Genomic DNA, 26,723 nt, shown 5'->3' on the forward strand with positions numbered 1-26,723 from the left:
CCCAACGGTGCACTCACTGCTACCCTATATCAGCCCACCCACCTTGCTGCTCATCTTTTTCTCTTTTCGTCTCCCTTTCTCAGCATTAAAGCTGAGCCAGAGAGCTGAGCCTTCACTTAATCTGTTTGATATGGGATAATTTGAGACTGGTCAATTGTGCCTCTAGCGAGAACTATAGGTTGATTTGTTCACTGATCCATTGGTTTGTTTCCTTGGCTGTCCACAGTATTCTGAGTTTGGTTCTCTAACACCAAAATTCAAAGTTATCAATACTCTCCCATCATCTTTTGAAGTGAAATTGCTTTATAAGAATTACAAAAATAAAATCTGATAGATTTAGCAGATCAATGGGGAAGGGAAGCAACTTTTAAGCTGCTTAGATGGCCAATGAAGAATTGGATAAAATCTAAAATACCTATGCCTTTACTATCCGTTTTTTACCCTTTCTACTGACTTAATGATTTAAATAACTATACAAAAATAATTTTGAAACAAGAAAATGGCACTCTTCATTTGCATTTTTAACTTGCATATTAACAAATGCAATTGGTAAAAATAAATTACATTTTAATTACTGTAGCTATTGTTAGTTTCTCAGAATGCTGAGAAAACTTTTTGAGATTTCTTAATCTCAAATGGTATATACTTCTAACACACACGTACTGCATAAAAGAAGTAAACCACAATATTTTAAATATTAAGGCTACCATGTGAGTACAAATTAGTATGAGGTACTTACAAGGCTATGGTTCCAGCAAATGATATCAGCAGCTAGAAAAGGTGAATTTCTCAATATTTTATACAATATGTGTTTCTGCCTTTGCTCCAAGGAAATTATGATTTTACTCCTTTTTTATTGTACTGCCTTATTTTCTGCTTTAGCACATGGAAAAGTTTTGCAAGCTCTCTTGATTAGAAAATCATTTTGATTCATATAAAATTGAATACCTAATGAATTTATACAACGATACACTGCTTTGGAAATTAGCAAGCTCTGCTAAACATATTTTATCCATTTTTTCTTAATTTTAAAAAATATTTGCTGTAATAACACTGTTTTAATGTTTTTGCACTTTTTTGTACATTTCAATGTATTTTGTTATTTTTGTTTGGCCCCTTTCATACAAGTTTTATCTTATTTTTACAAGCAGTTGTCAAAACAAGTAATTTGATACAAATTAGCTAATGGTCATTTTCTTCAATTATTAAGCATTTAGATAAAAAAAGTTTTAAGCTGACGATTCCCCCCAGAAGTCTGATTTTTGCTGTCTTTTATCAGTGAATGCATTACTAAAGGCATTACTTATTTTCCCCAAATTTGCCTAGTGGTGATAAGCAGCAGTATTTGTGCTGATATTTGTAATCAGTTACACACTGGTTTAGAACGAAATGTCAGAATAATGTTGCCTATTTAAAATCCATCTCGAAGAACATTTATAGTTTTGAGTACTGAAAGTTTTTAGAGGAAGTCAGCAGGCTGAATGGAAGCAGGCAACAAAAATTAGTTGCTTTCCAGTTTGGATCACTTAACCAACCGTTGCGTATCATCAGCAGCAGAATATTGCTATCGCTGTCTGTCTTATCTTCCTTTTCATAGAATTCTAATCGTGAATTGTTGTGCCCTTGTATATTACAAGAACAGTTTGTACTAGTAAATTATTTACTTTCAATAGAAAGTAAATAATTTGAGAGAGGGAGAGAGGGAGATAGAAAAACTCATTTTTTGGTTCACTTGAGGTGGCACTTCCCCAAACCTTTTAAAAAATGTACAAGCTAAAAAAGTTACACATGCAGAGATGCTACAAGGAATTGCTTGTAGGGATATTAGGAGCCCTGGCGGTGCATGATTGATAGTGGTGCACTATAACAGGATTCAAGAAGCCCTGGTGGTACAGTGGTTAAGTGTAGTATTGCAGGCAAACTCTGCCCACAGCCTGGAGTTTGATTCCGACGGGGCTCTAATTGACTGAGCCTTCCATCCTTCTGAGATTGGTAAAATGAGGACTCAGATTGTTGGAGACAATATACAAATAATGCTTCTACATTGTAAACCACCCAGATAGTGCTGCGGGGCAGTATATAAGCCTAAATGCTATTGCTATATTTGTTGGGCTTACAAGGCAGGTTCAAGTTAACGTTCTCTTAGTAGCTTATATATCTGGGCTTACGATCTGGAAGCTGCCATACCCAAACAATCTGTAGAAATATTTGTCAGAAGATGTTTCAACATCCAGCGCTAAGCAAGGTCTCTAAAGTTCTTAAAAGGGAATATGGAAGTTATAGTCTAACATGGAAGGAGGAAGAACTGAGAAGGGATGTAATGCTGACTGCAAACAAAACAAAACTGAAATGCATGGGAAGTGCAATAATGTAGAATAGCTATTTTTTTTCAACAATTATGCTCGAAGAAAAATCAGGCATGCCTTTTTCTGGGATTCAAACTCAGACATAAATACTTTTCTATTACAAAACAATCAAGATAGGTGAGTGAACATTCACATGTATATCTGTTCAATATTAAGCATTAATTTTAAATATATATATTTAGATACATATTTGGTTGCATTAATTTATACAATAAATACCCACAGAGGGAAAAAGAAAATACATTGCTGCGTAGACCCCATGAGCTAAGACATTTATTGGTTATACAGGACATTATATGGCAACTGCTCGTTGAGGATAAAATGAAGCTGTTGTGCACTTTCATGGAAGGTGACATCAGAGACTCAGACCAGGAACATCAGAGAAGCAGCTTCCCCAAGTCAAGGTAGCCTGGCCTGTAGGAGGAGGGAGAAGGGAGTAGGGAGTAGAAGTAGCAGAAAGGTAGTGAGTGCTGGATAAATGCAACTGATGAAAAAAGAAATACAGAATGCCAATGTTAAATAGCTATGAATGAATGAATGTAAAGAGAATAAATGAGAACTGAATCATAGAACAAATATACGAAACTAAACTGAATGGGTTGAGAGGAAGGTGGACATTGAGAAAGTCTTGGAGGGAATGAAAGATCCTCAACAAAGAGACAATTACCTATAATTTAAGAAATAAAAGACAATGTACAAGGCAATATATCTAGCAGTGAGGTATCAATATATAGAAGATAGAAGTAAGGATGGTTAGCAAAGACAAAGGTACAGTGAACAGTACTGATGCAAACTGGATTTGGCTTTTTTTTTCTAAGTTCAGACTTTATTTTGCTTACTACAAATGGTTGTTGATTTATGATCATAACTGAGTCCCACAATAATAAATCATAATGGTTGTAAAGCAATCACGTGACCAGACCTGATTTACAACTTTTTTGCAGTGGTCATAAAGTGAATACCAGAGTCACTAAACGAATGCTGCAATTATTAAGCAAACCCATTTTCACTATGGAGTGGTTTTTTTGCCAGTAAGAAATGCTGATTTCCAGCCAAAATGTCGTAAATTGCAATCATATGATCATGGGGCATTGCAAATGACAATAAATGCAAGTCAGTTGCTAAGCGCCCAAAATGTGGTCATATGACCATGGAAGGGGAGGGCGATGGAGGAATTTTGAACCTGGTTCGTAAGTAACTTTTTCAGGGTCTCCCATAATTTCAAACGGCAGCTAAATGACGTTTGCAGTTATGGCAGACCCTGAAAAAGCTACTTAGCATCCTTACTTCTGCCATATGTCAAGGACTCTCCTTTTCCAAGTTCTGCATAACCTTGCTTCACCTTTAAGGTAATAAGACTAATGAACACATGTATATGTATTGTCTTATAACAAAAGTTATAAATCAAAATGTCTTGTTCTGTTTTATCTTGATACTCCACAGGAAGAAATCTTTTCTGGGATGGGAGTGCCATGCAGTGATGTAAGCACTTTCTTTGCTTGTAGAAGATCAATTCCTGGTGGCTGCCAGTTTTAAAAAGAGAATCTAGAAAAGCAATGAATAATATCCTATATATTCTTGAAGGATTGGCAGAATTGCTGCCAGTCAAAGCAAAAATTATGAAGCAAGATGGATGAACTGCCTAAGCGACAAAGGGTTCTTTTTTAAAAAAAATATGTTCATAATATGTCCTTTTATTCATTCCATTCCAAAGTTAAATTTATTTTCACATATTAATCAACCACCTTCCTCCCAAAACAATCGATGGTTTACAGGAATAAAAACAAAAATATAAATGAATAGACTCTGTGTTTTGGTAACCAACAGGTACAAAAAAACCCCCCAGCAGCCTCCTCATATCTCATATAACCAATAATAAGAATCACACCCAAAAGCTTAAACTCTCTTCACAGCCCTGCACGAGATCAATAAGGTGTACCTCTAAAGGCAGCATGATGGAGGCCATTACACCAGACTGCCTGTGGACTCATGTCCCCTTAATTTTTCATAAGGATGGGACTCTGCATTCACCACATAACTCAAATGTTTATCTTGCTAGATTGTAGATTCTCAAATGTAGAAGTGCTTTGAAAAGGAAGTCGGCAACATCACGTCTAACCTGTGTCATATTACCTATCCAGACTCTATTTCTGTCAACAGACATCAAGAGCACAACTCATGAAAGTGACTTAGACAAAAGCCAGCATCTCAATCAGCATCTTTATCTTTCTCATCATTTGGCTCCTAACTCAGGGATCCCCAACCCCTGGTTTGCATTCCACTACTGGGCCATGACCTGTTTGGAATTGGGCCATGCAAGTGGTTGGCTGGCGCATGCACAGCTCAATTTGTGTGAGCGGTAGGCCGTCACGAACACGTGTGCAGAGTTCAACTTAATACGAGTGGTGGGCTGGTGTGTGTGCCAGCCCAATACTTGTGTGGGCTGATTTCCCTCTCCCCCCCCCCCACAGACCACCAAGCTATAAAGGTTAGGGACCTTTATAACTGTCCTAACTATGATAAAGATTGAATATGCTTCCTTTTATAAAGATGGAAAAACATGGAACACAAATAACTGAAAATGAGATTACGATGCAGAAATCCGAGTGATTAAAAGTCTGTTTTAAAAGGAAATTAGTAACAAGGGTGAGCAGCATTCAATTAAAGCCTAGAGAAAAGTGTGTGTGAGATTAACATGCGTTTGTGATATGGGGGAGAAGGAAGCCCACAAGATAAGTAGAGGAACATAGAGAAGGAAAGAAAGAACTGAGAGAGCTAAGCAGGTATATTAAATATTTGGTGTATTAATTCAAGAAAGTTATCCATGCTTCTGGTTGCAGGAATTCATAGCAATATTCATAAGTTTAGTGATTAAGGATTCAAAAAAATAATCTTGATGGCCTTCCCATCAAGACAAAAAGTTATGCTTGCCAAGAGTGTGATTTTTCAACTACTGGACCTTGGAGCTTTTCTTCAAGTCAAAATATGAAGCTGGGAGGGGTACAGGTAATCCTCGATTTACAGCCTTTCATTTAGTGACCGCTCAAAGTTACAACAGCACTGAAAAAAGTGACTTATGACTGTTTTGCACATTTAAGATCATTGCAACATAGTCATGTGATCAAAATTTGGATGCTTAGCAACTGGCATGTGTTTATGACAGTTGCAGTGTCCCAGGATCATGCGATTACCTTTTGCAACCTTCTAACAAGCAAAATCAGTGGGGAAGCCAGATTCACTTAACAACTGTGGCAAGAAAGGTCATAAAATGGGGCAAAACTGTCTTGCTTAGCAGTGAAAATGTTGGGCTCCATTGTGGTTGTAAGTCGAGGACTACCTGCATACAATATTTTTTTGGGAGAAGGAAGCCAAATCAAGGATGGCATTGCCAGAAGGGCATACTTTTAAGAAGGGAAGCCTCACACATCACAAGTCTTACCTAATAGTACAAGTTTTGCTCATTCATCGTCCTTAAACTTGCCATTGATCCACGGGATATAACCAAAGATCACCTTCCAGTCTGTGAGCCACACACCTCCTATGGCGACACTGGTGGCCCAGAGCGTATATACACCCTTCCTGCAATATGGAGAAAATGAGTAACTTGAACAGCAGTATTTTAAGTTCTAGAATATTTCTTGTTCTGAAAACTTGCACATTTGATGGGTCCTTTTTGTAGAGACCTTTCAATCACTTGCCATGAACCTTTAAAGATCCGCTACAGACGCACCTCGCAAAACTGCAAACAGGCCACTTTGAAAAACTGTTTTCTTCTTCTCATGTTAGGCGTGCTTTTTCATTTAAGCATATTTTTTAAAATAAAATTTACGACAGCTGCTTAGGAATGAAGATTGGTGTGGCTTTTGTCTGGAAGAAACATACCAGTGTTTCATTGATCTCATATGAATCCTGGCGGCCCCCAGGGGGAGAGCCTTCTCTGTGGGGGCACCTACCATCTGGAAGGAGTTCCCCCCAGAGATACAGAGGATCCCGGATCTGCGCACATTTCGTCGTGCTCTCAAAAACATTTTTATTTCAGCAGGCTGGCCTGGCCTAACTCTCCCTTTTAAATTTTTAAATCGTTTATTCTGTTTTACAAATTGGGTGTTTTAAATTTGTTTTCGGCCAAAATATTTAATAATTTTAATGGACTTTTAATGTTTGCATTATCTGTGTTTTATCTTGGCTGTTCACCGCCCTGAGTCCCCCGGGAGTAGGGCGGTATAGAAATTTGATAGATAGATAGATAGATAGATAGATAGATAGATAGATAGATAGATTGATAGATAGATGATAGATAGATAGATAGATAGATAGATAGATAGATAGATAAATCCTATACACAGGTCAGGAAACCAGGTTGGAAAGGACATGGTGAAATGGACAGATTCTAGGTTGGCAAAGTCATGAGAAAATGTTGCATACTCTCCCTTTATTTATTAACCTACATGTCGAATACTAATTAAGGAAAGCTGAATTAGAAAAAGTTGAGCACAATTTGAAAACCGGAGAAACAAACAGGGCAATCTATGGAGATTCTCAGTCGTCCAGGTCAGGGTTGTCCCAAAGGTGCTTTTTTTCAAGAGGCAACTGGACTTTCTAGTTTTTCTTTGAAGACGTTTCGCTTCTCATCCAAGAAGCTTCTTCAGCTCAGAGCTCAGAAAAAGCAGGAAGTCCAGTTGCCTCTTGAAAAAGCACCTTTGGGATAAAACAGGGCAGTCCTTTATAATACCCTAAGCTTACAGTCAGGGTGGATTTGATTTAAATCAAGTTGATTTAAATCACAATTTAAATCATGATTTAAATCACTAGTAAAAAGGCTTGATTTAAATCAACTCGATTTCAATCATAATTTTTAAAGAGCAACTGTCATCTCTGCTACTCCTTTGACCCACTGTTGACTCACCGATAGTCCCAGTGTTGCAGAATACACAGCCTCATGCTACATAACTAAGCTCCATTTCATGCTGAATAAACTAAATTATTTATGTATCTTAAATAGAAAACTATCTTACGATAGATTTTTACCCCAAAAGTTTTTTATTAAAATAAATCCGATTTAAATCAAAAAAATCCGATTTAAATAAAAAAAAATCTGATTTTTTTTTAAAAAAATCACTGATTTTTATCCACCCTGCTTACAGTATTATAAAGTTGTCCTTTATTATTTTGAAATGAAGAGTATGCCTTTATATTCAGAAAGCTGTCTTTTCTTAGAATATGCGTTTTTTCTAAAGTTACTCTTGGTTTTGCTTGCTGGTGGTTCGGACCGTCCTTAATTTTTAAGGTATCTCGGTTTTGTTCTTAGGAATCCTCCAAATGAAACGATGTAGGGGTTAAATTTGGAGGATATTGTTTTACATTTGCATTCTTAAAGCATTAATTTTGGGGTCTGGAGATGGGTGCTGAAGCCACTCCTTCCTCAACTTGTTACCCCAAGCCCATGTTCTCCTATGCCAGTTCTCATAACTAGGATAACGTGGCCAAAGTGGCTCGAAATGCTGGGATATGTAGTCCCTGCAGGGCAAAACAAGGACAGCCGCTTGGAAATAAGAGGGCAGAGTGAGATTAACTGCAAGAGCAACGAGCGTACTTCCAAGGGGGACCCCATTTCCCAGCAGACCGAGCAAGCAGAGCCGCACCCCAGCCCGACTCACTGCTTGCGCAGGTGCTCCAACAAGCCGGGCTTCAGCCCTAAGCGCGCCATGATACCCGCCATGAAGGTCGCCTGTCCGGCTCGCCCGCGCCCAGCGGCTCTCCTTCTCGACCCCCGGGGCGCATGCGCAGCGCCGTTAGAGCTACTCACCCGTCTATAGACCTAGGATAAAGTATAGAACGCTACGCTCATTTTTCAGCAGTAATGAAGAGTAGGAGTAGAGTAGAGTAGAGTAGAGTAGAGTAGAGTAGAGTAGAATAATAGAATAGAATAGAATAGAACTTTTTATTGGCCAAGTGTGATTGGACACACAAGGAATTTGTCTTTGGTGCATATGCTCTCAGTGTACATAAAAGAAAAAGATACGTTCGTCAAGAATCATAAGGTACAACACTTAATGATAGTCATCGGGTACAAATAAGCAATCAGGAAATAGAAAAACATTTTTCTCTAGCCAGTAGTAGGTTTTCTTTTTTTAAAAGGAAAACTCAGTGAAATAGCAGATGAAACATACCAGAAAGCTACGGTAGGTAGGCAAGTGTGTGCAAGGAGTCCTCGACTTACACCAGTTCATTTAGTGACCCTTCAATGTTACAACGGCGCTGAAAAAAAGGGACTTACGATCGTTTTTCACACTTACGACCATGGCAGCCTTTCCATGGTCATGTGTGATCAAAATTCAGGCGCTTGATAACGGACTCACATTTATGACGGTTGCACCGTCTTGGGGTCATGTCGTGCGATCCCCTTTTGTGACCTTCCGACAAGCGAAATCAATGGGGAAGCCAGATTCACTGAATGACCACGTTACTAACTTAACAACTGCAGTGATTCCCTGAAGAATTGTGGCCAAAAAAAAAAAAGGTTGTAAAGTGGGGCTGCAAGTCCCTTAACAACTGTCTCACTTAGCAACAGACATTTTTTGGCCTCAATTGTCATCGTAAATCGAGGACTACCTGTATCTCTTTCTGCGATTTTTTGATGGGTTGTTTCCAAAATTTCCCTCTGTGGTCTGTGAAGTGATCCTGCAAATGAAACAATGGGGGTGTTAAGATTGGGATTCCCAGTTTTAACAAGACAAAATAATCCCATTGCTGAAAGTAGCCGCCCTTTAAAGAGGCTCACTTTGGAGGCAAATACTTAAACTACTTTCTCAACCTTGGCGGCTTGAAGATTTCTGCATCCCAGAATTCCCCAGCCAGCTTTGCTGGGAATTCTGGGAATTGAAGTCCACACATCTTCAAGTTCCTGAAATTGAGAAACACTACTTCAAATCATCCACTGATTGAAAAATATGTCTTGTAAATTCTACACATACACAACAAAGACCACACAGCTCCACAAGAATTAAACGGCGGAGTCGTAAAGGCGTAAACCCTCTGAGCTATTTTACCTTGGTAGACACAATAGCTCGTTTAAAAAAAGGCTCTCAATCTGAATAGATTTAGCTGACTGCGAGTCTGTAAAAAAGTCTACGTTCAATGTTATCCCGCTTTCCCCGCCTTCTCTGTGACGCAATGCAGTGTGCGGCGCTCGCGAACTACCCTTTCCAGGAAGGACCCTACCAAGGTTGCATTTAGTGGGAAAGGAGCGTTGGGCGTCCTTCGCAGTGCCTTGTAAACATGTACATTCAAAATAATAAATATCGCAAAGGGTCCCGTTCTGAAATTCAGTCTTTTGCAGCAAGAGACATTTTGTTCACAATTGCAAATATGATTACACTTAACAGATATGGACTGGACTGGACTGTTTTTTTAAAAGCCTTCAAACCTTGCAAACAAACCAAAAATGCATACTCTGCTTAGGGTTCAAATTGCATAACCATAATGAAAATCTTAGCCCAGGCTTTGTTTTAAAAGGGGGAAGTGGGGTGACTACACGTCCTTTGGGCAAGCCAACCTTTCCCCAGGTGCTGTTTTCAAGCTGATTGGACAATAAAGTCTCATTATTCTTAATTGGGCTGTGAAAGTTGGACCATAAGGAAGGCTGAGCGCCAAAGAATTGAGGCCTTTGAACTATGGGTGTGACACTCTATGGAAGCAGAACTTCAAAGCACAAAGAGTATTGAAGCTTTAGAAACTTGGAGACATTTCTAAGGTTTGGTGTTAAAGTCCTGAGAATCTCATGGTCAGCCCAGAAATCAAAGCAATAATCAGAGGTGTCAAACTGGAAGCCCACAGGTCAGATGCGTCATGTGCAGGCTACGCACACCCCAGCTCCGTGAAGGGGAAAAACGTCATCATACTGTTGGAAGAAATGTCCATATAGGTTCAGTTCCAAGTGGGGAGAAAGACACTGGAAACATGGAGGCTATTTGGAAAAATGGTGGACAGGACCACATGGTTTGAGGTCCTGGGCAAAGTAAGCACATGGGTGAGAGAGAGAGAGAGAGAGAGAGAGATTTATACCCTCCCTTGGGCTTTGAACTTGCTTCCTGTTCCTGTGAAAGAAATGTATTCTGATTGGTTGTCAGACTCCCATGGGGCCATGCAGGGGTAACTTTGTAGGTTGTCTTGAGTCCCAGGCTTGATTGAATCTTGCTGGGTGATGTAATCTTCCCAAGTGCCATGTGGTGAGATGGGTAGAGGGCTAATCCTATTATGTCTGAGGGCTAATCCTATCTTTGTTGGATCTTGGGTGAAGGTATTTGCTTATGAATAGACCTAGCCATCTCTTTAACTCTTAAGTGCTGACATCTGCTGTGGGCTATAGAGGAGGTGGGTGGGTACTATTAACAGTGAGTCTGCTTCCTGCCTAAAAAAAACATGTTTCTCCATTTCTCATCCAGGGAGGTATAATACTCTGCCTTTTTAATATTTCCTAGAATATTTCATTCTTCTAGGAGAGGGGTGATTGCTAACTTCCTACGTCACATGATGGCAATGTGATGCCATGAGTCTGACACCCGTGCAATACATTGTCAAACAAATCAACCTAAAAGTTCTCACTTGAGGCCCAAATTATCCTACTTCAGAAACACAATACAAAGATCAACCTCTAATGCTGGGAAAGGTTGCCCTTGAAGAGCATCTGGAAGCTTCAGCTGGTACAAAATGCCCCAGTGCAGGCATTTATGTGTGCCCCTAGAACTGCACAGATCATATCTCTGCTCCACAAACTGTATTGGTTGCCAGTTTGCTTCTTGGTTCAATTCATGGTGCTGGTTATCACCTTTGAAGGCCTACATGGCAGGGGGCTACGTTATTCATTTACTATCTCGTCAGATCCAACAGAAATGTCATGTTATGGATTCCATCTACTAAGGAGTTTTATCTGCCAGGATTCAGGAGAGCATTTTTTGCAGTGGCACCTACTGTTTGGAACATCATCCCTTCCTATCAAGGTGAGGTTGGCCTGGACCAGTGGTGGGCTCCTCCCGGTTCGGTCTAGTTCGGCCGAGCCGGTAGCGGTGACGATATGACTTCACCGAACCGGTTCTCCCCGCCCCACCCTCCCACCCCCCCATGTTATTCTTACCTTTTATTTGGTCCCACCCCCAATCTATTGCTGCCTCCTGAGTCCCAGCTGATGACTAGAGGGAAAAAAACTGTTTAAACTCTTGCCGCGGGGCTTCAAAGGGCCGTCCTATAGCTGATCAGTGTTAAAAGCAAACAAATGAGTCAGGTCGTAAGTATGAGGACTTCCAGAAATGACTGACCAACTAGCCACGCCCACCTAATCACATGACCTCCAAGCCACACCCACAAAATAAGCCATGCCCACAGAACCGGTAGTAAAAAAATTTAGAACCCACCCCTGGCCTGGACCAGTGGTGGGTTTCTACTGGTTCGCCCCGGTTTGGGTGAATCAGTAGTGGCGGCAGCAAGAGGCTCCGCCCACCTGCCCGGATGTCATCACGGACGCTCTGCGCATCTGCAGAAGCACTACGTGCATACATGCTCCCCATTCCAAACCAATAGTGAAGATAAGTGGAACCCACTACTGGCTTGGACCCTTATGACTTTCAAGAAATCCTTTAAATGTGACTTCTACAGCACGCCTGGGGATCTTATAGAACAGGGGTCTCCAACCTTGGCAACTTTACGACTTGTGGATTTCAACTCCCAGAATTGCGCATGCGCTCGCTGAGGAATTCTGGGAGTTGAAGTCCACAAGTCGTAAAGTTGCCAAGGTTGGAGACCCCTGCTATAGAAGGACAGAATTTGTGAAGAAGTTGCATTGTTCATATGTTTTGGAATGCCCTCTTCTGTGCTTTTTGTTATATTTGTAAACTAAAAAACTTGTATTTTAATGTTTTTGTTATTTTTGTCTGTGCCACCCAGAGTCACATATCTGGGATGGTTGGCTCCAGGGGTGAAATCCAACAGGTTCTGGGGAACTGGTAGTGGAAATTTTGAGTAGTTCGGAGAACCGGCAAATACCACCTCTGGCTGGCCCCAGAGTGGGGTGGGAATGGAGATTTTGCAGTATCCTTCACCTGGAGTGGGGTGGGAATGGAGATTTTGCAGTATCCTTCCCCTGCCACGCCCACCAAGCCACGCCCATGCCCGCCACGCCACGCCCACAGAACTGATAGTAAAAAAAAATTGGATTTCACCACTGGTTGGCTCCATAAATTTAATAAATACATAATTTTTAAAAAGTGCCAATTTTAACAGCAATCTGATTTTTGTCTGATGCAGAAACGGGAACTCTAGTTTCAGATTTTATTTTTTTACAATCACAAGATGGATGTCAGTGTAGTCTTGGTCGTTTTCCTTCCACGGTGAATGTTTTTCTCCTCTAAAAACACACCTCCATTTTGATCTGGGTTATGACTCAAGCAGCACGGTTTATAGGGAAAAGAAAAAAGCAGAAATAATGTTCCAGTTACAACATCAAAAAAATCTCAACCTTCAATCTAGCAAGTGATGGAAACAAAAAGACCAGCAAAAGCCGTTTTAGTACAAGGTAAAACCTTTATTACAACTTTTTTTTTTCATTGATAGGTATACAACATCTGAAAGACAGATCTGGGGAGTGGGGGAAAAGGTAATATTGTTATAAAATGTCACATTTATTGCTACATTACTGTTATATACAGGACAGTTCTCAAAATTCTACTTTTAAAAAAGTTAAGGATTATTTAAAAATTCCAAATAATCCAGCCAGCTGTTTTTTTTTTCTTGACACTTGTATAAAATTATTATATATATATTTTTAAAAAATGAACACAATCCATATCTTGAGGCACTCAGAAACACAACTTTAACCCCCGTGCTCCCCATCCCAGTAATTCTGAATCAGTCCAAAAAAAGTATTTTTTAAACTATCTTGCCCTTTTCCCTCCCCCCCCAATACTTTTCTTCCTTTTTCTCCTTTTTTTTATTGGTGTTAGGCATATATATATATATTTTATTTATTTATACTATATATATATATATATCTTTAAAAACTATAATGTGTATCTGATTTAATAACAAGGATCTCAGCCAGTTAAGTACAGCTGGATTTTTACACATAGGCAGCAAACACCAAGACTCCAACCCACATACAGTTAGATAAAACCTAAGTCCGCCGAAAGACTTAAGTTAGTCCATTCATTTCCATAAGACATTGCCATGATTAAACTGTATCTGGCTTGAGGCAGCCCTCCCAAAGCAAAACAAATCATTTTTTTTAATATAAAAAAGCCGTAATAACAAAAAAACAAACAAACAAAAACCCTTAAAACACTCTACAAGGACTGAAAGTTACACAGCCTTCCCCACCCCTTCTAGAAAAATATATCTTAAATGGGAATCAAGTTACATTTTGTTCTCTGCATTGCTTGAACCCCTATTTTTGTTAACAAAACACGTTACATTTTCCCATGACAACTGGATTCTTTTTCTGCTTGTCCCTTTTTGTCTCCTAAAACCCACATCCCCCCCCCAAGAAAAATAAATATCCCAAGAGACTTTGGGACACATCTATATTACAAACCTAAACTGGTTTCAAACCCCTTTCTGGCTACAGCAGCTCCCCAATACAGGAGATCTGCAAAACGTAGTCTTAAGAGGGTCCCATTAGGAATGCGCAGATATTCATAAACCAAGAGCTGTTAACAGTGGTGGGATTCAAGTAATTTAACAACCGGTTCTCTGCCCTAATGATTTCTTCCAACAACCAGTTTGCTCAGAAAGTTAACAACCGGTTCTCCCGAAGTGGTGCGAACCGGCTGAATCCCACCACTGGCTGTTAACACCGTTATCAACCTGCAGGATTCCTCAGGGTTTCTCCACCTTGGCAACTTTTAAGATCGGTGGACTTCAACTCCCAGAATTCCTCAGCCAGCTGTCTGAGGAATTCTGGGAGTTGAAGTCCACCCGTCTTAACAGTTGCCAAGGTGGAGCAAACACTGCTCCAGACAGTTAAACTGATCTGAAACTAGCTTAGCGCTTGTAGTGTAGACATACCTTGGAAAGGTGCTTCCCTTTCAACAGAAATACCTTTAAGCAATCAAAACAAAACAAAAACAATAATTAGAGGAGAAGCTGGTTTCATGCTGGTGGTCTAGAAAGAGATTTGGGGAGATCTGGCACTAGAAGGACCCGGCCGCCCTTTTATCTGCTTTGCAGAATCACATCGCCACGATGGTGGTAGGAAACGTGGTTCGGATTGCGATGTGCCATCCTGCTCCCGCCCTCCACGCAAAGCCGTTCGAACCCAGAGACAGGCCCCGATCCTGGTTCACAACTTTGCCCGTGGAACAGAGAGAAGGAAGAGAGGGAAAGTCAGAGCTCTCTGGAGGACCTTGGCCGCGTTTCTTCTCCGATGTTCTTGAGAACGTTCCTCCTGTTTCCGCTTTTATGCAGAAGGGCTGCACTCCTGTCGTCAGAAAACAAGGCATTCTGCAATTCAGTCAAAACAGATGGCAAAAATGGAAGAGAATAGGCCGGTTTGACTTGGCTGGCATGTCCTTTGTCATCAAAAGGTACAGTGTCTGGTCTTTTCTCCTTCTTTAGAGAGAGGTCAAGGCGGACATTTTGCAGAAAAGTCCATCCCCACGGAGCCCTTTATGACGAAACCTCTCTCAATGGCATTAGAGCACTATTTCTCAACCTCAGCAACTCGAAGGCAGGTGGACTTCAACTCCCAGAATCCCCCACCTGCCTTTGAGTTGCTGAGGTTGAGAAATACTGCATTTAGAAGAAAGGGAAGTGGTTGTGGGGTTACCGCAAACTATCCAGCAGATGCTACATCCTTTTCTCCAACCAGAAAAAGTGACATGCGGCGAGAACGTTGCAGCTCCCATTTTGAGACTGCTCCATGCCCTTCAGCTGGCTCCAAATACCTAGCAACCCAAGAAAATGTTTAAGTTACAGTCGGCTGTCCTACAGAAGAACGCAAACTCTTCTGTAGGTCTTCAAAGATCTTCGGCCAATGGGCCACAGGATACCTTTCCTTCCTCCCCGGGGGTGAAGCAACCTTACAGGGGGATTGGATTTCTCTGGCATCAGGGAGACATCAAATAATTCTCCTTCTCTGTCCATGAAAAAAAGAGGGAGGATCTCCCACGAGAGCACACAGGGATCAGGGGAAAACGGTGGAGCCACCTCACCAGCATTTTCTGCAGAAATGCAACAGTGATGGCGGCAGCCTGTTCTGAGACCTGTGGAGCATTGCCAAGCTGGGTAGGAGATGCGTCTTCTTTGGTGTGTGCATTTGTTTCACAACAGCAACTTGGACTCTGCACGCCACTCTCTCTTTCTCTCTCTCTGGCGCTATATATATATACATTTATTTATTTTTTGCTGGGTGAGGCTTTCTTGTTCCTTTTCTCCCATGAGATCTTTGTTCTGATTGTAACCTGTTAGGATCTTTCGCTTCCTTTTTTGTTCCACGTCAATTTGCACCAGTGCTTTTTTTAAAAAAAAGGCAAGTGGTTTTCCATCTCCTATGTGCCTTTGAAGAATACTTCTGCAAGCTCCCAGAATGTAGAAGAGCAGGCAGAGCTGGAGGGGGCAGAGTTAAACGTGTCATCAGCTTAGAGTCGTTACGTTCCCACAAACAGTCCGTCCAGCCCCCCTTGAATTCCGTTGACCCCTTATCTGGTGCCGGTTCAGATCTGAACTTTAGTCAAACGAGATTCTTGTGTATAAGCTCGACCAAGGAATTCTTCCGGATTGCGACTTAACGTACGGTCCTGATTCTTTGCGCCTGATACAGAGGCCACCACCCAACTCAAAGCCATATTTTCCAACCAATGTTCAGAAATGCCTTGTGTCATTCTTTGTCTTTTTTTTTTTTTGTTAGAAGGGATTGGAAATACTTTGAGTGGCAGGGAAGATGGGAGAGGGCCAGACCAAACAGAAAGCTTCCAAGAATTGCAACTAGTTGCATCCTTTGGGTGAAAGACATAAGCCACAACGACACAAAGAGTAGCAGCTGATGGATTCATTCCCCCTCCAACCCTCCAATATTCCAAGCGAAAAAAAGGAATTGAGGTGATAATCAGTATTTTCTCCTCCCTCTTTTTTTTCCTCTTAATTATAAAAGCTACTAGCCTTAGGGAAGATTTTATTAACCCGCTCGCTAAACGCACGTGACTTTCTCCGAGCCAAAATGCAAATCTCTCTTGTACCAATCTCTTCTTTTGTTTTTCTCTTTTTTTTTTCTTTTTAAAAAACATCCAGTCTCTTAATACAAACTTTTAATATTTCTGGTTGATCTTATTTAAAAAATAATATGCAACATTAACTATAGAAACAGCAGCAGAAAAAGGCATGGGGAATCATCAAGTCTTTTTCTTTCTCTCTCTCTCTCTTTCTCTCTTTTTACATTTTTTTGTTGTTGCTTACAAAACAGAGATGCAAAAGAAGCTTTAAAAAACAAAAAAAAAAGGCATTACTATGTTTGTTCTACATTTAAAAAATTATTGTAACTAATGTTCTTTTTTTAAAAAAAAAAAAGAAAAAAAAAGAAAAGAAACAAACGCATAGGCACAATTTCTTCTGCTGGCCTTTTGTGAACACAAGCCACTTAAATGTTTCCCCCCACCTCCCACTGAAGGATATGCATTAAGAGTTCCAGAATATACAGTTAAGGCAATCTTTGCTGTTGGGTTTTTTGTGTTTTGTGGTTTTTTGTTTTTTGTTTTTGGATAAAGTTGTTGCTTTTCCTTTCTGGTGGAGGGAAATAAAAGTTCCTTCGAGCACACTGAATTTCCATTGCCATGTCAGTATTTCAACAAGACTGCAGTTTCTGGCGTGGACACCCAGCAGGGGTGTGAAAATGATCCAGTCCTCACTTCTTCCTACAGACATCTGCTTCCAGGTCAAGGGGGAAAAAAATCACCTGTAAAGAAATCAGAGGAAAAGGTATAGAAATCTTGATGTTCTGCACAGGTCGCTTTGTAAGAAACAGCAGAAACAGCTACAGGTAATCCTCAACTTAAGACTACAACTGAGCCCAAATTTTTTGTTGTTAAGTGAAACATCTGTTAAGTGAATTTTGTCCCATTTTATGACCTTTCTTGCCACAGTTGTTAAACGAATCCCTGCAGCTGTTCACGGTTGTTAAGGGAATCTGCTTTCCCCATTGACTTGGCTTGTAAGAAAATCACGAAAGGATCACATGACCCTGGGACACTGCAACCGTCATAAATATGAGTCAATTGACAAGCTTCTGAATTTTGATCACGTGACTGTGGGGATACTGCAATGGTCATAACTGTGAAAAATGATGATGTCACTTTTTTTCACTGCCGTTGCAACTTTGAACGTTCGCTAAAAAAATCTTTTGTAAGTGGAGGACTACCTGTAATTTATTTATTATTTTACTTATTTGTGTCCCGCCTTTTTATTTTTACAAGTAACTCAAGGCAACAAATGCGCATCCCTCCTCTTATTTTCCCCCTTCCTCACAATCCTGTGAGGTCTGTTGGGTTGAGAGAGAGTGACTGGCCCAAAGTCACCCAGCCAGCTTTCATGCCTAAGGCGGGACTAGAACTCACAGTCTCCTGGTGATTGGCCCAAAGTCACCCAGCCAGCTTTCATGCCTAAGGCGGGACTAGAACTCACAGTCTCCTGGTGATTGGCCCAAAGTCACCCAGCCAGCTTTCATGCCTAAGGTGGGACTAGAACTCACAGTCTCCTGGTGATTGGCCCAAAGTCACCCAGCCAGCTTTCATGCGTAAGGCAGGACTAGAACTCAGAGCCTCTTGGTGATTGGCCCAAAGTCACCCAGCTGGCTTTTATGCCTAAAATGAGACTCGAATGCACATTCTCCTGCTTTATGGCCTGGTGCCTTAACCACTGTAGCAAACTGTCTCTCTTTTTAATTCCTAGAGAAGAACTTCTGTTTTAATTTAATTTAAACCTGTGTTTGCCAACTTTGGCAACTTTAAGATGCATGGACTTCCCTACAGAAAAGCAGACTGTAAATTTTCAAAGGTAAGTAAAGCTTTCCAATGCTGTGAGGCAACTATGAGTAAGAGAACGTGGCAAGGTCCTCCCGTGGACTTTGTGGTCCTGCTGGCTTAGATTTCTGCAGTTCCACCCTCCCTGGAGGAAACCCTCTCTCTGTTGATTGAAATGATGTCCAATAGCAGAAATTCCTGGTGGATTTTAGCCTCTTCTTCCTCCTCCCTCAATTAGAGATCAGGCCATGAGCAACTTTACGTGAAAGGAACGTACATATGCATTCCCCCAGTTTATCTGAGGGACTGTCTTACCCCAATGGGACTGGCCTGCCCCACCTGTGCTGGCAGAGGAGGCATGCTATCTATGCACCCCCTCGGTCAAGGAATTCTGGCTGGCAGGGTCTAGGAGAACAGCATTTTCTTGTCATGGCTCCTGCCCTCTGGAACATCTTGCCTTCCAGAGTGAGGTCTGCTCCCACCCTCCTGGCCTTCTGCAAAAGTCTGGAGACTTGCCTCTGCCAGTTCATTGGGCCCCCAATGGGGGAATATCGCACTGGAGGTAGTTGATGGACCAATGGAAGATATCACTCCCCTGCGCATCCTGCCCCTTCCCTCCCCATCTTTAATTACAATTTGTATTTGTACTGTTATCAGTAATATTTCTTTCTCATGGTTTTATTGTTTTTAACGTTATAGAGTCACCTGTAGCAAGACAGGTGGCAAATAAATATTCATTCATTCATTCATTCATTCATTCATTCATTCAGCTGCATGCTTCCATTTTCAGGAAAAGCCCCATCCCAGTCCCAGCAGAAAGTACCTTTACATATGTCCCACGGGGTTGTGCCCATCTCCTAAGCCTGCATGAGATGCCGAAAGTGCCATCTGGGGATCACCCACCACGCCAGACACTTTCTCCTCTTCACGACGTTTCAAGCAAGCTGCTTTAGGGTTCAGATTGCGTTCTGGGAGAAAGAGAAGAAAAAAACACGCGCCATGGGAAGGAGGAGAAAACCTAGATGGGGGTTAAAAATATCTTGCAATGACCACGGTCTTTCTGATGTCCTCCCCAAGAAGCGTAAGAGTAGGAAAACAGAGGCTGAATATACATGCTGCTCAAGTGAGAGAAAGTATCCCAGCAAGGGAAACAGCAGGGTTTGGGGGAGCTGCAGTAAGGCTGCCACTTGGGCTGCTAGCTGGATAGCTAGACTTTGGGCTGCTCTCAAGGCAGATGGTCACTAGATGGCAGCAAAGAGAAACCAGACAATTCTCACGCTTTGCTGCCACCTAGTGATCAGCTAGTCTGTAAGCAGGCAACAGCTTGCTCTGGATAGCAAGTTCGAACTTGATATGCTTAGACTCGGCGTACTCCCACCTCGGAAGAGTCATGGGCCGTTTGGCCTTCATTCTAGACACAGAATGACCCTCAGTCCTTTGAGGATCATTTCCGCCGTGGTCCACGTGCAGCCGACAGAGCAATAAAGCAAAGCAAAACCTAAGACGACGTTGCAACCAAAACCGCTCCGCTTAGCACCCCAAGCAAAGGATGGAAGGGACAGGCATAGAAGACACTCATGCGAAGAAGGGCACGTGGGGGGACATCCCGGAAAGAGACAGCCTCCCACCCATGCAAGAGAATGACCTCAGGGTGGTGGGGCACCCCTAGCGCCGTACCTCGTACTTGCTGTTCCAAGCCTAGAATGACTTGTACTGCTTGCTGAAGGATGATGAGTTTGGTCTGTGCTTTGTCTGTTTTTAAGTGCATCTGGCACATGCGTCCCAGCTCTTTAAAGGCCTCGTTAATGTCCCGTACGCGCACCCTCTCCCTTGCATTATTGGCCATCCGCCTCTCCCGGTCCCTCAGATCTTTGTCCTCCAGGGATAGCGCCTCATCCGTACTGCTGGGTTCACACAGCACCACAGGGGTTAGTCAGGGAGCAAAATGTGACTTGGGAATCGGGGTGGGGGGAGAGAGAGGGGGACGGTGCCAAGGTGTGGTGGAAAAATGTCCACAGGAGGCCACTACAATCCAAGACGGGCCAGGCCAATTGATCGTAGGGAAACCCTTGAATTGCACCATAGAGCTAAGAAGCTGCCAAGGACTCTGGGGCAGGATTAAATTCCTCTGCCCTTTATTTCCTAGACTGTCTGTTTAAAGAAACAGAAGACTTTTACATGAAATTAATTCCTTCCTTCATCAGAAGAAACCAGTAATGCTCGATGCTAAAGTGAGGACTCTCCTTTGCAAAGTTGAGAGACCCACGGTTTGCGAACAACAAAGCAATCAGTAACGCAAAAGTGGGAACTTCGTCCCCAACCCCTCCCCAAAGACTGGCTGAACAATAGATTCTCCACTGCTATAGTAAAGATTCAAGCCTTAGATAGTAGGAATCGGTATTGTCCATGTATTTGTTTTTATTTTCCCTTAGGGAATTAAAAATAAGACTTGCAACGCCTTTCTCTCTGCTATTTTAGAAAGGAAGGGGCAAAAAAAAAAAAGTAAAATCCAAGTTAAGCATTAAAAATAACGGGCTGTAAACTTGGAGCCCCAATACCATTTTATGGCTTCTGGGCCCCCCTCAGATTGTGTTTTGTAGCAGTACAGTCGCATATTTAAGCACAAAGAGTGTAGGATGTTGTAACCCCCCCCCCTCACCAAAAATAAAACAAGGGGTCTGTGATGCCACTTGAACACCTGCCATGAGCCCACCCATCCAAAATGTCCTCAGGAAATTGACCCTCACACTGGTAGTCCTTGACTTACGACTGATCGAAGTTAACAACCAACCCGAAAAAGGGGACTTACGACCTAAATCTGACGTTCCAAAAGTCAGGCCCTCCCTCCACGGTCACCCATTTGCAGGGTCCTGGAGTCACACGACTGCGTTTTATGATGGTTTTGCCCAAACACGGCACTTATACGACTGGTTTTCAGAAAAACCATGCCCATAAGCGAACCACTGGCTTGCTTAACAACTGAATCACCACCACAATAAAGTCCTAAATTCAGGCTGGTCACGTGATCGATCCATTTTATAACCATTTATGTGTCAAGTTGCAAGAAATCAGGAGCCAAGATAGAGTTCAAAAGCACTACAAGTTTATTCAGTGCAATTTATATGCAATAATCTGATCTACTAACGGTCAAGGCAAATTGGCACCAGATTAAGAGTCAATGGACTTCAAGGAGGGCTGGACTTCGGTCTCTTTTGGGGGGGGTAGTACCTCCAAACTGATGATGTGTTTGACTACACCCTTGGGCTCAGCCTGGTCATCTCCTACCTCATGACCGTAAAGGGCAGGCTGTTCAACTTTTATTGAGCTACTCTAACCGGTGGGAAGGAATTAGAGAGAAACATCTGGTCCACGTTCTTCAAAATGCTCTTCATTACGTCAAGATTCTCCAGAATTGTTGCCCAATGTGTGTTTGAACGTGGCCTCTCTTCTGAAATCTGAACCCCGTCGTTATGAACTTAAAACTTCATTTGTTGAGTGCCTTAAGTGATTCCTGGTTTCTTCAGTTAATGGGAAAAACATTGCGCTGACATGGACGTGAAAACAGGATCAGAAAGGAAGTGTCAGGCAGGAAAGACCCAGGATCACAGGTGATGTTTTAATTTAAAGTGATTATGCAAGACGATCAAATTGGTCAGTCCTAGAGGAGATCAACTCTGACTGCTCTTTAGAAGGCCAGATCCTGAAGATGAAACTCAAATACTTTGGCCACCTAATGAGAAGGAAGGACTCACTGGAGAAGAGCCTAATGCTGGGAAAGATGGAGGGAAAAAGAAGAAGGGGACGACAGAGAACGAGGTGGCTGGATGGAGTCACTGAAGCAGTAGGCGTGAGCTTAAATGGACTCCAGAGGATGGTAGAGGACAGGAAGGCCTGGAGGAACGTTGTCCATGGGGTCACGATGGGTTGGACACGACTTCGCAACTAACAACAACAAATCCATGGGAATCTAACTAACAGCATTATTTTGGTGTCAGGTAAAGGTTAACTTAATTCAAGAGGGGTGAGACTTCACCCATTTGTGGCTTCTTAAGAGACTCTAGGCTGAGTCCTCTTTTGATTCCATCCCCAGATTCTGCCACTCCTTCTTTTACAGAAAGAGGGTCATTGGAGAATAGAAAACAGAAGCCACAACTCGCAACTGGCTTTGTAAAGTGGCTTCCTAACACTTGCCACGAATGGGATCCTATGCAGCAGAAATAAGCAAAGCCACTCGTTAAATGAGTCACATCCAATTTTATGACCGCTCAACTCATTAAATGAATCACACCGTTGTTTTAGGGAACCCGAGTTCCCCTCCTGACCACATGACCCTAGGATGCTACAGCTGCTGTAAATATATATCAGTTGTCAAGTGCCCAAATTTAGATCACATGACCGTAGGAACACGGTGATGGTCGTAAGGGTGAGAACTGGTCACAAATAGCTTTTTTTCAGCCCCGTCATAACTTCGAACAGTTGTTAAAAGAATGGTTGTAATTCGAGGACTACCTGTACCAGCTCTGGAAAGATCTCCATCTAAAAAAAGAAGAGCCTACTTCTCTGATTCCCATCTTCCCCCAAGCCACCCAATCAGGCAAAATACTGTAGCTTCTAGGTATAATCAAACACAGCATCAAAATTGATTCTGTCTAAAATAATTATGAGCATTGGCAGCATCTTAAACTCTTGGCAGTTTGAACCTAGGAAATCCTTTTCTCTCCCATGACGCCCAGTCACATCCTGTTTTTATACAGGGAGACAGCCTTTTTCCCCCAGAGCAAAAAATAAAAAAATAAAAAAAAATAAAGAAGAAGAAAAAATCCTTGAAAAGGTAGATATAATTGCCTTCTTTTGACAAGGCATAGTAGATGTCTCCAATGAATTGAGGACACGGGGCAACCATTTTCCACTGGAAATGATTTCCTACTGAAATAGTGTGTGAAGGCACAATTCTAGGGCCTGTGTAGCTTGGAATTAAGCAACCTTTTTCTTATCCAACTAGCAAGACAAAGTAAGATGTATTTTAGTGTGCTCTTCATGTCCAACCTCCTAAAGCAGAGGTCTTCAAACTTGGCAGCTTTAAGACTTGTGGACTTCCAACTCCCAGAATTCTCCAGCCAGCATAGCTGGCTGGAGAATTCTGGGGGTTGAAGTCCACAAGTCTTAAAGCTGCCAAGTTTGAAGACCTCTGTACCTAAACCAGTGTTTCTCAATTTAGCCACTTTAAGAGGTCTGTACCAACTTCAGCTGAAGAGTTGAAGTCCAGACCTCTTAAAATGGCCACAGTTGAGAAACATTGTCCTAAACTACCAAGGGCAAGGCAGAAAAATATTCAATCTCTGTTGTTACCTCTTGATTTTTCATCTCCAGAACCATCCAAGACAAACTTCTCAATGACTTTATCTTTTCAGTGATTCACTACTTGGGAAGCTGCATTCTGAAAAATGACTCTTTGGTGTAAGCTTCACTTTCAGTCTGGATTCTCCTACGATCTTGTCTGGGAACTCAGCCTAAATCCAGAATGAATTTTTGATCCCATGGCTTTAAAAATTGTGTCCAAAAAAATGTAGGGCTCACTTAAGTGCCGTCTCTTTCTGTTATGTCTTCAAAATTCAGGCAAGGTATGGATTCACAGAGTTTACTTCTCTGAGTTACAGAATTAAAGCCATTCTCCCAGAATTAACACCTTATACACTGAACTACAAATTATCCAAGCAAACTCTGGCCACAACAAACTAAGCAATGGTAGAAGTAACCAAATTTGAAATTAAACCAAGTTGATTGTTATTTTTCCAATAATAACCATGATTAAGTGGAAGCCAAGCCACTTTGCTACACCTGCGTGTGAGTTATCAATACAGCTGACAAGCAAGCCTCATTAAATGCAACAGGACATATTTCCAAGCCAAGTTCACATTTTAAATTCATAATTATTCAAAGGATTGTCAAATTCAGTTTAAAACTAAAACCTAGATACCCACACCCAACAGGAACTGTAATAGCTAACTATGAATTGAAGAAATATAAGTTGAGGATTATAGCAACCAAAACTGAAGCTATATCCAAACTCTTGGGGTTGCATTTAGCCCTTCGGCTCAGTAGCTCCTGTCACAGAAGGAATCCAGACCGTTCCTGTGCTATAATAATCCTGTGCAATCCCAAAGCAAATTTAAACTTTAGCAGAGTATTGAGAATAGCTATCAGTTGTAAGTGCTGCCCGATTAACACCAGCTAGATGTTCCACAGAGTTTTTGGCCTTTATAAAATAAAGTACCATGCTCTCAAAAGGATAGCAACGTAATACCTTCTTAAATAAATTCGTAACTGGTGGGATTGAAAGGGAGAAGAGAAAGCCCTACAGAAAACGCATCCAAGGTACTAGAAGAAGTAGAAGCTTGCATTTAGTGAGGGTCCCGTTCTAACTTCAATCTTCACTGCTGAAAAATGCTATGGGCTGCCTTTTCTAGGATGATAGATGTCAACTCTCAGAAATATGAAGCTCATCTTATGGATGGTGTCTCTTCTTAAGCTCTCTGATAAAAATGTCCAAGGGATCAAAAATAGCCATAGAAGAGAATATTTGACATTCAGGGTTGAACTGCGGGGTCCTTGCGTGTCCTCTGAGCTGCGTTCTTGCTGACATTACAGTACCCAATTAGGTAACTAGGGAAGGGCTAGCACTGATCTTACCTAGTTGGTTAATGGAGTATCTGCAAGAAAACAAGCCAGTTCAGGAAGAAGCAAGGACTCCAACAAAGATATCCAATTGGAAAGTATTTTTTTTCCCCAGGGGGATTAAACGCAAGAATGCCAACTGCTCACCAGTCAAGGCAAAACTTCGCTCATCTTCTACCTCAGGTAAAATGCTATGTATTTTTTTTTTAAACCGAAAACTGAGAGCCTGAACTCCAGATGAGAGGACCACGCGCCAACTCTTCTGCTCACAGATTGTTCCTTTCCTGCTCCCTGTACCAACCCACCTCCCCACTCCTGTTTTTCCTTTCTCTCTCTCTCTCTCTCTCTCTGAGCAAGCAGCAAGTACAAGGTAGAGGGTGGGAACCACCGAGAGGTCACGGCTGGGGACTGTCTGTAGGAAAGCAGGTAAAAGGATTGGGGGAGAAGGGGAGAAGAACAAGAAAACGTTGGACAAGGAAATCAAAGTTATATACATGTTATGACAGGCAAAAAAAGGGAAACGAAAAGTGAAAGAGAGAAAAAGAGAGAGAGAAAAGCATAAATGAATTCCAGCATTGCAACATGACAGCAGAGTACAAAACAGGCTGTGGATCTTGACGGTAAATGCAGCCGCCTCTCTTGAGGAAAAGAGTCAAATCTGCCAAGGTAACCCCACGGGATGGGTTTCCAAAGAAAGGAACGTTAGATGCTCACATGCAGAGCCAAGCATTTGCAGCATTCCCAGAAGGAAAAAAAATTAGCACAACTACACTGGGTGGGAGTCTGTCTTTCTCCTCTAGGGTAGCCGCAGAGACCCATTTCAAATTTCCTTTCCCTCTTCTTCCTTCCTCCCTCCCTCCAGGACATTCTGCATCCTAGAATCCTAACGGTAATCCTTGAATTCTACCTTTGCAGGGATGACTTCTGAGGTTTAAGTTGGGATCTGGGACTACGGGACCCAACTGGAAGACTTGGGTTATAGACAGAAAATGACCTTCATAGTCAGAACCTCACACATTTCGATGTAAGTAAAATCCCAGGTCCTCTGAACATCTTTCGCTGGTTCAAGTTGCTGGTCCCAGATCTTAAAACTACCACAAGCTCGGACACAAATGTGTCCATCAGGTGTTATGTTCCCTATTCTCCTTGTATACCTGCTTGTCAAGGTATCACTCATGGTCAAAATTCAGTCATTCCTGGTGATGGGCAGAGAGAGAGAGAAACACTCTGAAGAGCTACACCACAGGCTACACGTGTGCCTTGAGACTATTCTAGGCAGAGGGGTTTACGGTAATGTATTTTCCACAGGGAATTTTCCTCACAGGATGAGAAATGGTCCCACCAAAAAAAGGTCTCGAATGGGGAAGCAGAGGTAGTAACCTTGAAGACATGGTACCATTTCTTTTCAGCGTCGAGGATTTCCCAAACCCTAAATCTACATTTTACTACAGGTACCCCTTGACTTACGAGCACAGTTGGGCCCAAAATTTATGTTGCAAAGGGAGACGTTGGTTGTAAAATTTTGCCCCATTTTATGACTTTTCTTGGCACAGTTGTTAAAGAAATGACGGCAGTTGTTAAGTGAATCTGGCTTCCCCAATGACTTTGCTTGTCCGAAGGTCGCAAAAGGTGATCACATGACCCCAGGACACTGCGACCCAGTGGTGGGTTGCTACCGGTTCGG

The 26,723-nt window shown here is 41.9% G+C and overlaps 1 protein-coding gene across 6 annotated transcripts in view; it reads right to left on the minus strand.

Moving 5' to 3' along the window:
- Window positions 1-16,642: 16,642 nt before the first annotated feature.
- Window positions 16,643-26,723, minus strand: part of TCF3 (transcription factor 3) — a 123,533-nt gene continuing 113,452 nt past the window's right edge. For 2 of the 6 annotated variants that reach the window (XM_034437723.3, XM_087893969.1), the window contains exons 18-20: window positions 20,042-20,265; window positions 19,188-19,332; window positions 16,643-17,301 (exon numbers count right to left, since the gene is read on the minus strand). In XM_034437723.3, coding sequence (XP_034293614.1) covers window positions 19,190-19,332; window positions 20,042-20,265 — 367 coding nt within the window. In that variant the 3' untranslated portion in view covers window positions 16,643-17,301; window positions 19,188-19,189. Of the gene's footprint in view, window positions 17,302-19,187; window positions 19,333-20,041; window positions 20,269-26,723 lie in introns of all 6 variants that reach the window. The other 4 variants (XM_034437724.3, XM_034437722.3, XM_034437720.3 and 1 more) reach the window with 2 other exon arrangements.

This window comes from Pantherophis guttatus, chromosome 1 (genome assembly GCF_059756535.1).
Source record: "Pantherophis guttatus breed Tessera chromosome 1, ASM5975653v1, whole genome shotgun sequence".
Taxonomy (NCBI): domain Eukaryota; kingdom Metazoa; phylum Chordata; class Lepidosauria; order Squamata; family Colubridae; genus Pantherophis; species Pantherophis guttatus.